We start from the raw sequence: 14,250 nt of genomic DNA, 5'->3' as shown, positions 1-14,250 counted from the left end.
TCAATTTAGTAACCGATTATGATAGTCTACTAGTATTGTATATAAATAATGAAACATAATGAAGTTACAGTTGATGCAGGTCTGACTGTAAATTTTATTCTATAGTTTAGTTTCAGTGATCTTAATGTTTACAATTGTGCTCCCTTCGCAGTGCACTTTGAAAACATTGATGTCATTTTGAACACAGCCGTCGCTCATGATAAAAGCTATAGGTGGCCTATTATTTAAAGGCAGAATTTGTCACATCTCCAAAGCTTGTGAAAACAAAAACTTAGCAGTAGTTAATGCTTTTAATTTTGAGTAGGTTATATATTAAGTATCTGTACTGCATATGACATGGCCCTGTTGGTTAGAACATTTCTGCAGTGGTTTGCATGTGTCAAATTGTAAAAGTAGACTTTTAAAATAAATAAATAAACAATATTCTACTTAATAATATTTAATATAATAATATTTCTACTTAATATTAATAATCATCATCATAATTATCATCATTAATATTAATATTAAAGCAGGATTTTTTTCATTTACTAATAAATAATAAGTTTAATTTCTTAATAACCTCATTATTTATTTATTTATAAGATTTAAATATGATACTAAAATGTGTTAGCTTTGATTTTTTGTTTTAGAATAGAATATGTAATCTTCTCAATATTTATAAAGGAAACACAGGCCTTATGTGTCATTTACATATATTTTAATTAATACTTTTGTTAGGGTAGCAAACTATGGTTTCTTGAAGGAGACAAGTCTAAAAATTACTGTGAAATATACAGGGCTTCTACCTGAAATGATAATAAATATTTCAAAACAGTATTATACACTATATAGAAGCAGCCTTTACAAAATGAAACAAACATAGATCATTTTATTTCCTCCTTTTTTAGTGCTGGTCATTCAGACCTTGGTTTATGTAATGTGCAAAGAATGTGAGAGAGAGAGACAAACAACAAAAATGTGAATGGAGCCAAACGATGTGGGACTTAGCTTCTCACAAAAAAGAAAATATATTTTTTTTAAACACAGTATGTCTGATCAGTATACTAGTATTATGTATATCGGAAATGTATACCGAACCGCTAGCTCGTCCTGTAGTCTTTCGCCTCCACGTCGTGCATTGAAATCCGTTAACGCACGGCAACCTATTGATTATCCCACTTATTCCATGGTCAGGGATGTTTCCCGGTGATGGGTTTGCGGCTAGAAGGGCATCTGCTGCATGAAACGTGCTGAATAAGTTGGCGGTTCATTCCACTGTGGCGACTCTGGATTAATAAAGGGACTAATGATAAAGGGAATGAATGAACATTTCAAGTGCCCTATTTCTGAGTTTACATCTCCATCCTCACCCTGCTTTGCCTCTGAATCTAGTTGTCTATTTAATTTTTTTTTTTTTTTTTCAGGGGTAACCATGTGGCATAGTCATTTAAGTGTTTACTCCTTTGATTACTTGTGCCATGCCACATACACTGTATATAGTGCATACATGTATAAAATCAAACAAAGCTATCCAGTAATTAGCCCAAGTGCAGTTTAAACTAGAACAACATGAGAGCGATTAAATTATAGCAGATTTTCAGATAAACACATCAGTCTGACATGTGTTTGCTTAGTACTTATTATTACAGCATTCCTCAGTTTTGACCAGCGCTTGTAAAACAGATGTTTATTAGCAGTAGTAAGAGTTCATCAGATGCTCCATTTGCTTTCCAGCTGCAGTGTTAGTAGAATAGATGAATGCATGCTCTAATTTGATTTATCAACTTATTAGCCACATCACTGGACCGATATGACATTGTGAGTTCATGATGCACAGGCCATGTGACATGTAACAAAGAGGAACTGTCAAATTAATCATGAGATAAAGAAAAAAAAGAAAAGATGGTTCCACAATGCCACATTTTTGCTTCGTGTGAATGACAGTGAAAACAGATCGTTCGATTACATTTAGCCGGAGATGTAAAGTAACGAAGTAGAACTACTTCACTACTGTACTTAAGCACTGAAAGGCTGTATCTCAGGGGTGTCCAAACTACGGCCTGCGGGCCATCTGCGGCCCGCAATCAGTTTTGTGGCGGCCCGCGAGGCTTTTTTTAAAATATCAATAGAATCTGGCCCGCTATACAAAAATGAACATAATTCAATAAATAACCACCTGGTGTCGCTATTACATGCATTCAATTAAGCAGCAGTTCTTGTTATTATCTATCTATCTATCTATCTATCTGTCTGTCTATCTATCTATCTATCTATCTATCTATCTATCTATCTATCTATCTATCTATCTATCTATCTATCTATCTATCTGTCTGTCTGTCTGTCTGTCTGTCTGTCTGTCTGTCTGTCTGTCTGTCTGTCTGTCTGTCTGTCTGTCTGTCTGTCTGTCTGTCTGTCTGTCTGTCTGTCTGTGTCTGTCTATCTATCTACCCATCTACCCATCTACCCATCTATCTATCTATCTATCTATCTATCTATCTATCTATCTATCTATCTATCTATCTATCTATCTATCTATCTATCTATCTATCTATCTATCTATCTATCTATCTATCTATCTATCTATCTATCTATCTATCTATCTATCTATCTATCTATCTATCCACACAGTTGAAGTCTGAGAATTCTTAGCCCCTCTTTGATTTATTTCTTCTTTTTTAAATATTTCCCAAATGATGTTTAACAGAGCAAGGAAATTTTCACAGTATGTCTGATAATATTTTTTCTTCTGGAGAAAGATTTATTTGTTTTATTTCGGCTAGAATAAAAGCAGTTTTTAATTTTTTATTAACCATTTTAAGGTCAAAATTATTAGCCCTTAAGTCTTCAGAACAAACCATTGTTATAAAATAACTTGCCTAGTTACCTTAACTTGACTAGTTAACCTAATTAACCTAGATAAGTCTTTAAATGTCACTTTAAGCTGTATAAAAGTGTCTTGAAAAATATCTAGTCGAATATTATTTACTGTCATCATGGCAAAGATAAAATAAATCAGTTATTAGAAATGAGTTACTAAAACTAATATGTTTAGAAATGTGTGGGAAAAAAATCTCTCCGTTAAACAGAAATTTGGGAAAAAATAAACAGGGGGGCTAATAATTTAGGGGGCTAACAATTCTGACTATATATATATATATATATATATATATATATATATATATATATATATATATATATATATATATATATATATGCGTGTCTATGTGATGTATGTCAAATTTGGCCCGAGACAACGTTTTTTTTTTTTTTGCATTGGCCGTCGGCCCAAAAAGTTTGGACACCCCTGCTGTATCTGCACTCTACTGGAGGATTGTTTTCTTCTCCTACTTCCACTTTTACTTCAGTACATATTTTCGATGAGTTTATTACTTTTACTCTGATAGTTTTTTTTTTTTTTTATGTGCTGCATCGTTACTCTTTACTAGGGGTGTCAAAGTTATTGATATCAGTTCAGTAGTAGATCATAACCAGTTATTACGCACTGTTGTCATTTATATTCTATGCGCAATATCGCTGTTGAATACTATGGCGAAGGAGGCGAGTAAATAACGCTCTTACTACAATGAAGGCGGCACAGCACATGAGCCGCTCGTTCACTACTACAGAGAAATGCTGTAAAACTCCGTTTTTACCCCTCTCTCCCTCTTACTTTGGACATTTGACGCGCTGGCGTGTTTGTGAGGTAACTTTTCCGTTCCTCTTGGCTCCTAAAGCGATACTTGTGAATCCTGACCCGAGCGTGCCTGAGGTGCGAGTTTTCTCTACTGTGTCTATTACGGATTACCTGTGATAACCGTGTATTATGCGCATACAGACTGTAACCGAAGCTGTTCTTCCCGCCATTTTCTTTGAGCAGGTCAAATTAAGGGTACAGTTCGTATGTCTTACTGCTGTATTAAAGAACAAAATTGTATAACAATAATATATTTATAGATTTTAATAAAATTCTTGTCTTGTGAAGTAAAAATCTAATTATGTATGGAAAGCATCGTCAATGCACCGCGGTATCGAATTGAATCAAATTCATGGCATGATAATCGTAACCGAACCAAACCGTGAGACCAGTGTAGACTCACACCCCTACTCGTTACAATTATAGACCTTTTTCTTGGCTGCTGGATTGAGGGCGCCATAGTGACCAGCGTCTTCCGGTAGAATGTTTAGAACTTCTGTTTACATCGTTTACAACCGGTAATTTGTGATATGAAAATGGGTTTCAATAGTGTTTTGAGTGGATTACGGAGTTCTTTTGTGACACACAACTTTGAAAGGTGTGTGTTAAAGCTGTTAATCTGTCAGATCTGTGGTTCAAGCGCGAGAGAATAACAGTATCGTAAGCCATGTTTCTTTTAGATCTGCTTAATCACGTGCCCCCAAAAAAGATATTTAAAATAAACAAAACAATATGATGTCTTTTGACTGCTTTCTTTAATAACTACATTACACAATACTTGTACTTTTACTTTCAGTACTTGAGTAGTAAACTTTTAAATAAACTACTTGCAATACTCAAGTTTAAAAAATGTTGAATACTTTAGTACTTCCACTTAAGTATGGTGCTTAAGGAGCACTTCAACTTCTACTCAAGTCACTTTTTTGATAGAGCACTTGCACTTTTACTAAAGTCTGGGTCTCTAGTACTTTATACATCTCTGCATTTAGCAGACCTTGAATATTGTCAGTTGACCAGGGGTGCGTTTCTGAAACCATCGTTAGCCAACTAAGGTTTCAAGTTTTGTCATTACAAACATTGTTAGTTGATTTAGTGTTTCCCAAATCCATTGTTCCAATCAACATTCGCAAACTTCGTCGCAAACTTGTGTGCTTGCAACTACACCTCTGGAGCTGTAGTTAGAAACATAGGGCTCTATTTTGACGGTCCATGCGCAGAGCGCAAAACGCAGGGCGCAAATGCTTTCAGGGCGTGTCAGGACGCGTTTTTGCTAATTTAAGGACGGGTAATCTGCCTTGCGCCAACTTCATGCAGTTTTGTGAGGACTATTTATGCTTTATAAATCCTTATAAATGTCCATTCAAGACTAAGGGCTCTATTTTGACGGTCCATGCTCAGAGCGCAAAACGCAGGGCGCAAACGCTTTCAGGGCGTGTAAGGACGGGAAAACCTGCTTTGCGCCATGGCGCATGGTCTAAAAGGGTTGAGTTTATTTTATTAATGAGTTATAAGTGTGTTTTGAGAATAAACCAATTGGACTCTCATCTCCCATTCCCTTTAAGAGCCAGCTGCGTCGCGCCAAGAGCGCATTCGCTATTTACAGGACGCAAAGTAAGTCTAAGTGGAAAAATTGAGCATTTCACAAGCAAACAGTTAACAGTTTTTTTTAACAGAAAACTGTTAAACAGAGCATCTACTGCGTGAGAATGAGAGATAATGGAACTACTTTCACATTCGCTCTTGGATTGGGAAACCTTTACGCACAGACATCAATTAGCCTATAAATAATTAATCTCGTTTCCTTTTCAGACCAGAACGCCTATGGGCGCACAAATGAGCGCTAATGCATTTGCTATTGAAATATTATTATTTCATTACTATTTTTCATTTCCTAATAAATAATAAATGTAAAATTTCATTCTCATTATTTATATGATTTATATATGATATTAAAATATGTGTTTTTATTATTATTATTTTTTTTTTAAAGAATAGAATATGTAATGTTCTCAATATTTCTAAAGGAGACACGCCTATATGTGTCATTTACATATATTTTAATTAATATTATTTTATAATTATAATTTTTTTTTTTTTTTTGTGTGTGTAAAACAATATAATTTGAAAATATGGAATTCTTCTTTAAAAAAGTTGTTACCACTCCTTTTAGAGCATCATTATGGGCGGTTACAGTTGCGCTTTTATAATTCACTTAACTTTTAATGCGTTTTGATGCAATTATTTTCTGCTATTATAAAACAGCAATGACTGAATGTTGTGAATGAGAAGCTGTAATGAGTAATGTAGCCATGGCGGGATAAACTTTGGCGTGCCGCCCCGCCATGGCAGATTGAATGTAGCAGAAACCATGGTGTGCTATTTATCTGGTCAAAATTCTTAGTCTATTAATACAGACAAATTACTACATGTTACTGTTCTCTCAATGAACAGAATATTTATTTTAATTAGGTCAATTGCAATGTCATTGTCCAGTTGTATGTCATTAATGGAATATAAAAACTAAAACAGAACAAACGAATAAGAAAACAAACCTGAAAATTGCACACTAGCATTGAAAACAGTGGTGAACATTTTATTGCCGGACACAGAATCAGAGTTAAAACTGATAAATAAAATAAATAAATAAAAAATTGAAAACACAAAATCTAAATGACAAATATGAGTGTAAATACAATAAATATACATGATAAAAAAGATGAGGGTATTCATCTACTGCCAGCATCAATGGTCATAAGCAACAAACCTTGACTGCAGCGAAACATGGTGAAAATCATACACTGAATGAGACAAAGGGAAAACAATATTAAATTATAATAAAAAGAAATGGCTAACTTCAGAAATGTGGCAGCATTATGAATCCAGTCAATCATTTACCTTTGTCATCAACTTTTGTAATATTGTTAAAATACTTTAAAATGAGTAGTAGCATGGAGACTTGGCTTTAAATTGTAGAGGGTTACTGATGCCATCTTTCACATCTGACTCAACACCACTGAGAAAATAGCACACAATACTCTCGAAACACTGTATGCGTTGCAAAATTCAGCATAAATTCAGTATATCAGTGGAAGCAGCAAAGCAAAAGCTTTTATTTGTAATTTGACATGGCTTATTGAGTGGCCACCGGAAGTTTGATCAGATTGCCGTTGTCTTATTTATACATTATGACATTGTATATGTTTCTACCTAAATCAAATCTTCCTTTAAATGGGGTGTGTGCACAGACTTTTAATCTCAGCTAGCCAGCCTCAGCGCTTCCGGTGAACAGTTTTTGCATTATAAAATTGCCACGTTTAAGGTCTGATTTCTTTAAAAGTCAGCAATTTTCACATAGTCGATATCATATAGTGGCCGGGAAGTGAAAAACAACATTACAAAGTGTGAATCACTTTTACAAAGCTTAAATTTACATTTTGAAAAACATTTTTACCTATCATCAGACACAAATACACAGAAAAAACGATTTCACCAAGGACGAAACAAATGTACATTTTAGAAAAAAAATTTACAAGACGCAAAACACTTTTACAAGTCGCGAAACAAATTTACAATTACAGATTCCTTACGGAAAGGGAATGTACCACATACCGGAAAATATCAGCTCATGTGTGACTGTCGACACAGGTTTCTACGAGTCTACAACTATAAAAATCATGGCTTGAACAACTGCGATAAAACATATTAGAGCTATTCTGAGAAAATATCAGCGTGAGAGTATGTACAAACCAACACAATCTCAGGGCAATTCGTAACTTTTTGATTCAGTGGCTAATTCGTATGAATTCGTTCGATCCAATTTGTACAATTTAGTACGATTTGCTCAACACCCAATGACGGTTGGGGTTAGGGGTGGGGTTGGGTGCCAAGCCTCCTTTTTAAAATTGTACCTTTTCGTACGACTAAACTTGTACGAATTCGTACAAATTAGCCACTAAAGTGTCAAAACGTAAAATATGTACGTTTCCTCGTGAGATCAGGCTGGGAGAAACATGTAAACACAAGTACATGGAAACAATCATAGCACGGCACATGTTGACTGATAAAGATATCAAAACCGACCCAACCTGTAGACCTGAGCTCAGTTAGTTAGGTCGATTTATACTAGTGCAGAACCCCTTCAGTTGGGTTTGAAACCAGTTGATGACATGTCAATTATAATTATTTCTTTACATTAATTTTGGTTTTATGGAAAAAGTGACGAATCTGCCAATCTGCAAACGTAAATAGTCAGCCTGATCTCACAAGGAAACTTAAGTATTTTACGTTTTGTCAGTTAAGTGGCTAATTCGTACGAATTCGTATTCGTCGAGTTTAGTCGTACGAAAATGTAAGATTTTAAAAAGGAGGGGTGACACCTAACCTCATCCCTAACCTCAACTGTCATTGGATGATGAGCAAATCGTACTAAATTGTACGAATTCATATAAATTAGCCACTAAATCACAAAGTTACGAATTGCTGTGAGATTGTGCTAGAATAGTTTACATCTGAAAAGGGGCCTCAGTTAACACGTACACCAGTTAAACCGTAACACCGGCTTCATTCAGTTTACTCTTAAGAGTCCTCAAGCAGATGTTTACACCGTGTAGACTTGACATCATGTCCATGATTACAGCGTACGAGTGGCCTTCGTTAAAATATTGAACACTTGGATGCAGCTTGTCTGCTTCACGTCCTTAATAATCTCCAAACACCGACCACACGTAAAGTGTTAAGCTGCTCATGTGTTTGCCACAAAACGGGCAAAACAACCCTCGACCACAGTCCATATTCGGTCACCATAAACTTTGTTTACGCCATGTACTCCACAGTACGAATTTACCGCGCTCACCAACAACAAAACTTTTCCCCGCGTCTCTCCCGGGGAGTGGTACATTCCTGGTCACTTCCAGTGTGTGATATATTTCCCTTCCGTAGGGAATCTGTAATTGTAAATTTGTTTCGGGACTTGTAAAAGTGTTTTGCATCTTGTTAATTTTTTTCTAAAATGTAAATTTGTTTCTTCCTTGGTAAAATTGTTTTTCCTAAGTAATTGTGTCTGATGATAGGTAAAAATATTTTTCAAAATGTAAATTTGACTCGAGCTTTGTAAAAGTGTTTCACAATTTGTAATGTTGTTTTGCACTTCCCGGCCAAGGAAGATATATGATAATGAGACGGTCTCAGACCCAGCAAGAAGCACTGCATTAAATTCCAGTTCCCCCTGCCACATCTTTAAAATATGACCCCAGTATTTTCAATGGAGTTTCTGCGCTCGCCTGCTGATCCTGACAGCGCTAGCGATCTTTCATCTTGTTTTATGCTTAAACATCGAAATAAATGCTTAAATCTATTTAACTGAATGTATTATAATTACATTACAACATCGATGCTGGAAAAGAACCTTATGACGTTAAAAAGCTTTCACCGGAAGTTCATCATTGGCTGAAAAACACTAGCTATGCATATACCATACCTGTCAACCCTCCCGTTTTTCCCGGGATTCTCCCGTATTTTACAGTTATATCCCGCTATCATCCCGTAAAGGAATTTTCCCGTATTTCTCCAGTTTTTCAGGGTTTCTCTGAAAAGTGGCTGTAAACATTTAAGAGTCGACCTCCCTATACGCAACCCATACCGCCGAGCCACCAGGGGCCGTCCTTTGCTCTTAAACGTGAGCCTGTTCTGTGCTTTTGCTTTGTTTAGGCATGAAAACACTTTGAAATAAATATAAAAACGGCGGGATTCCCTTCCTTTTCATTACAGGTGCCGTCTCCCCTTCATATGCAATCCTCAAAACAGTCATATAGCGGTGCGTGACTGTCAGCTGACGTGCTCCATAGTTATAAACGGGCGCTGTTTCCCAAACGGAATCTGTACAAACGATTTGAAGCGGAGTCTGGGTTTTGGGTGTGTGTTTAAACAAACATATACACATAATTAATAATAGTAACATTTAAAGATGTTGATCTTAGTGTTTTTTTTTTTTCAACTAATTTCGTCCAAAATAAGCATAAAAAGTTCGGAAAGCAATCGAATGCTTTCATTATAACATTAGATGTGTGCATTTTTAAAGTGACACCTCTGTTATATAATGTAATCAAATAAAAATCGAAATAAATTAATTCATTCGTTGCTCTTTAATCAGAAGGTGTAAGTTATACAGTGATGAAACGGGTAATGAGATTTGATAGCTAGATTTCCCTTATTATTATATGCATATCCCTTATTTTCACATCCCAATGTTGACAGGTATGGCATATATCCTATTTCCAATCTTATTTTAGGATTTTTATCTTTCACTTTCAACGTCGGCTCAGACGTTTCTCTGTTTGAGCTATAATGCTAGCCGTTCAGATTGTACAGGAGGAGTATGACATTTTCAAAAATAACTTGTATACAATAAATGAACTACAAAGTACCATATTTATGATGTAATAAAATATGTAAACATTTATTGTTTGACACAGTTGACTGTGACAACATAAAATAGATACTCATTCACACTGACTTTGTCCTTTCTGCAGAGCTTCTGCAGATATCAGACTGCTTCATTCAGATTATGTTAACAGTTGCTCCACGTGTCTGTGTGTGTGCGTACTGAAATGTACTTAATGCACCGAAAACCAAAGGGTGAGTTCTAAATGTAATGTAGGATGCCTTGTTTTCCATATGAAATGTATGCTTAGCAGATGTATCTGTGCATAAATCAGTCAGAATACAAATGGAGTTCCTTGATAGACAATCAGGAAAGAAATAGATGGGAAAAATTACATGGAAACAAAAGGAAAAAAAAAGTATGTAAATAAAATGAATCTTTTGCAGAGTAAACCCTGAAACATATTCCAACAGCACAATAAAAAAAGACAAACATTTCTTCACCTGTGTGGGTTAGAAAAGTACTGTTTATGGCAAATATTCCCACTTTCCATTCCCAAAACAACATTCTCTAGCTTTCCTCCTTGCGAAGACATCAGTGCTATATCACACACATCACATGCATGCCCGAAATCATGACCATTATCCATGACCGTAGTTGATTTGTACAGGGTTACAATGGACAAGGGTATTTTTTGCTTTCTTTTTTTTTTCTTTTCGTTTTTTTTACACCAAGGATTTTGTACCTCAGAAAGTCACTTGAGGGATAACAATGTAACAATGACATATTTTACACTGGCACCGTCCCACAATCAGACACAAGGTATCAAGGTCCTGATTTGCTTTCTGCCTATGCTCACCATGCGCTTAAGTGTGCTTCAAATCACAAAACTTGTGAATCGTTTTGACTCTGTGTGAGTTCTTAAAGTACTTTCTGTGTAAAATCAATTTCCCCTGTTCATGATTTCTCAGATGTTGCTCTGTCTCTGTGTTTTGTCATTGGAATGTTCTTTTATACATAGTATTCCTTGTCCTTGTCTTTGGGTCTCTTGTTACTGGCACCTTTAGTGCTGGGCTGTTTGTCTTTCACTACTGTGCCGTTATTCTGTGCCGAATTACTGATGTAGTTCCGGGTTTCATCTACCTGATAGGAACCCTCGTCCCTGTTTCTGTATTTGTACATGGCATAGAGAAGGATGAGAATGCAAAGAGCAGCAGCAGAAACGATACCCACCACCATGCCCGTAGTGCTGCTGGACTCTCGTATTACCTCCGAGGCACCAGGGGGCACTCTCCTGATACCTGGCACAGTGGGTAGGGCACTGGGGATGGTCCGCAACATGGGCTGTGTGATGTACGGCCCCTTCGGTTTGGTGCCATCCATATCGAAAGACGTGGGGAGCGGCAGCAGCACTATATCCGGTTGGGGTTTGACCTCGCGGTTATTCATTTTCCCTGCTGGGATTTTGGGAGCAGGCTCAGGTCTGACAGGTGATGCTGCCGAGCTCCTGAGGTCAGGCAGTGGCGGGATGGCCGTAATCCTGCCCACCTCAGAAGGCTTTTTTGGTTTAAAGTCCTTTTCTTCCCACTTGGGCGCAAGAGCTTTGTAGCCACCTTCATAAGTCGATGTAGTCAAGATCTTATCTGTTACCAGGGAGAAGGTGGTGTAAAAATCTTCATCGTCAGTAGGGGGGAGGCTAGAGTCGAAGACCTCCCCAGAGCCAAACCCCGAAATCACCAAGCCATCACCATCATCATCATCACCATCATCATCATCACAATCATCTCTGCCTTGGTCCGAAAAGCAAGGTACCCCCGCCTCGGTGGCAATTGACAGGGACTCTTTGGTGGTTTCAATAATGGTGAGGACAGGGTGAAGGGTCGGGGGAAGGGGGATGAAAGGGACCCGAGTGGAAATAGGAGGGATGTCTATAGGATCCTCGACTAGAACGGGGATGACTAACTCCCCTCCTGAAAAGAAGCGAGAAGAAAAGAAATTAGTATGCAGTCTAGTTTTCTGTAAGTGTACATGACCAAATCAAATAAAGCAAGAAAAAGTAAAACACTCTTCTGTAACAATGAGCAAAACAAACCAAGAAATAACAGAAATGTGAAAACGCAATGTACATTTATCAAAAGGCTTGAAGGGACATGCAGGGTCTTTCGTCTTACACAAGGAATAGTTTTCTGACCTCAACAACTTTACTGATTACTAACGAGCCTCTTCAGCTTAATAAACAAAATAAGTGAATCTTGGAAATATGTACTGTTTTCTATAATTGTATTACGTATAGAGTAGAGAGGTAAAGGTCTTAACCAGGGGTGCCTAAACTTGGTCCTGGAGGGCAAGTGTCCTGAATAGTTTAGCTCCAACTTCCGTCAACACACCTGCCTTAAGGCTGATTTATACTTCTGTGTCAAGCGCACGAGTATGCTATGGCATAGCCTACGCCTTGACGCATAGCCCTACGTTGTGGCCGTCGGAGCTGACGTGCATCTTTCAAAAAATGTAACTACACGCCGCAACAACGCGTATCGCAAGCTCTGTGATTGGTCGGCTTGGTAGCGATGACGAGTCAGGGCCGGATCGAGAGCCGCGTGAGCCCGATGAAGCGATTGTTTACAAGTGTGGAGTCCCGTGAAGGAGCTCTGGATGGAAAGTTTTGTTTTGTGTTTACCTCATAGTTAAAGTTGTAACATGTCCGCTGGTTATTGCCTCAAAATGAGTGAGTTTGAGCCACTTATACATTCAGGAAGCATTCAGAAAGAACAAAACACCAGCAAAGAAACTCGACACAGAGACAAATTAACACCTCACTGCCTACTAGCGTTTCGGACGTGTTAATGCAGACCAACAGAAACAGCGCGTAGAAGTATAAATGCACAGCTACGCCCGTTGCATGCGAAGTGGGTTACGCCGGTCAGTTGACGCAGAAGTATAAACCAGGCTTTACTGTACGTTCACACCGAAAGCGGCGAGAGCGTCAAAGTAGCTGGAAGTCATTCCTTTTCAATGATAGTTGGCAGCGAGGAGCAGCGCGGCGCGTCTTCGCCGGTGTGGGCGTCGAGGAGAGTTGAAATCAAGTCAACTTTATGGTAACCAGCTTTGACGCAGTTCGGTGGCAAGCAAGCAGAATGAAGAAGTCCACCGCTTGAGAGGAGTTCAGAGAACAGAGACCTGTCAACTTTGGTTCTGACCACAGTTGTTACCAAGGGTTCGATTATCGCGGTAACCGTATTTTTAATTATTTACAATGTTTTCTTATAGGAACATGTATTAAATAAGTTACTGGCGAGTTACTGATGTGCATTAATGTTATTTATATGTTTATCTTTAAAAAAGCGGGAATCTCATGCGACAGTACAAAACAGTATCGCTGGTTCAGGGTATTTCAGACATATGGACACGTATTGGATAATTAAGTGGAGCAAAGCCACACCACATGCAGCTTGATCTTCCATTGTTTAATGAATTTGATAAGAAGTGTGCAAAATTTTCACGCTAGAAAGCATGTTTTATGCAGGAATGTAACTGATATGTTACAACGGCCCCTTTAAATACGAGATCAATGTAACGAATTTTGATGCTCTCGCCACCGGAGCTGAAGGCAGACAGCGTTGTCGCCATGGCGGCCAGAGTGACCTTGGACACTCTCACCGCTTTCGGTGTGAACGCACTGTTAAAGTTTCTAGTATACTAAAGCTGCGGTCACACTCGAGTTTGATCATGCAAAATTCTGTAATACGGTGAGCGAAAAGGGGCGGGATTAAACAAGATTATTAGACATTTAAAAAAGCAAGTAATTGGTCCATATGTGAAATTTCTGTCCAGAGAGGTTATGTTTTGATCCTCGATTGGTCTCACTCAGTCAAGTGATGCGATTTCGCAAGTCGGAGTTCACCAAGCTTGAACTTTGGAATGCAACGAACTCCGAAACTTGTCGCATGCGCATAAATTGTAGTCTATAGCCTCCTTTCCAATGCACACAACAAACGACAAGCGACAGACCGGAAGTCATTCATTTCCAGTGGAGAGTAGTCTGGGAACTGTGTGGAGTTCCGATTATCTCCATATGCAGAAAACTCGGATCTGAATTGAGCTGCGTATCCGTTGAAATATTTGACTCCAGTGACTAGACCTATGCGACCGGCCGACCGGATGTGATGTATTTTAGAGTTGTCCAGGCAGGTCCGTG

General features: G+C 37.8%; 1 protein-coding gene across 39 annotated transcripts in view; it reads right to left on the bottom strand.

The window, feature by feature from the left end:
* Positions 1 to 6,248: 6,248 nt before the first annotated feature.
* The window catches only part of nrxn3b (neurexin 3b), a 420,076-nt gene continuing 412,074 nt past the window's right edge, over positions 6,249 to 14,250 (bottom strand). For 27 of the 39 annotated variants that reach the window (XM_073933124.1, XM_073933109.1, XM_073933110.1 and 24 more), the window contains one exon: positions 6,249 to 12,025. In XM_073933124.1, the coding sequence (XP_073789225.1) occupies positions 11,067 to 12,025 (959 nt within the window). In that variant the 3' untranslated portion in view covers positions 6,249 to 11,066. 39 annotated transcript variants of the gene reach the window in all.

Source organism: Danio rerio, chromosome 20, assembly GCF_049306965.1.
Source record: "Danio rerio strain Tuebingen ecotype United States chromosome 20, GRCz12tu, whole genome shotgun sequence".
NCBI lineage: Eukaryota > Metazoa > Chordata > Actinopteri > Cypriniformes > Danionidae > Danio > Danio rerio.
The sequence above is the reverse complement of the archived record's forward strand: the minus strand, read 5'-3'. Positions and strand labels throughout refer to the sequence as shown.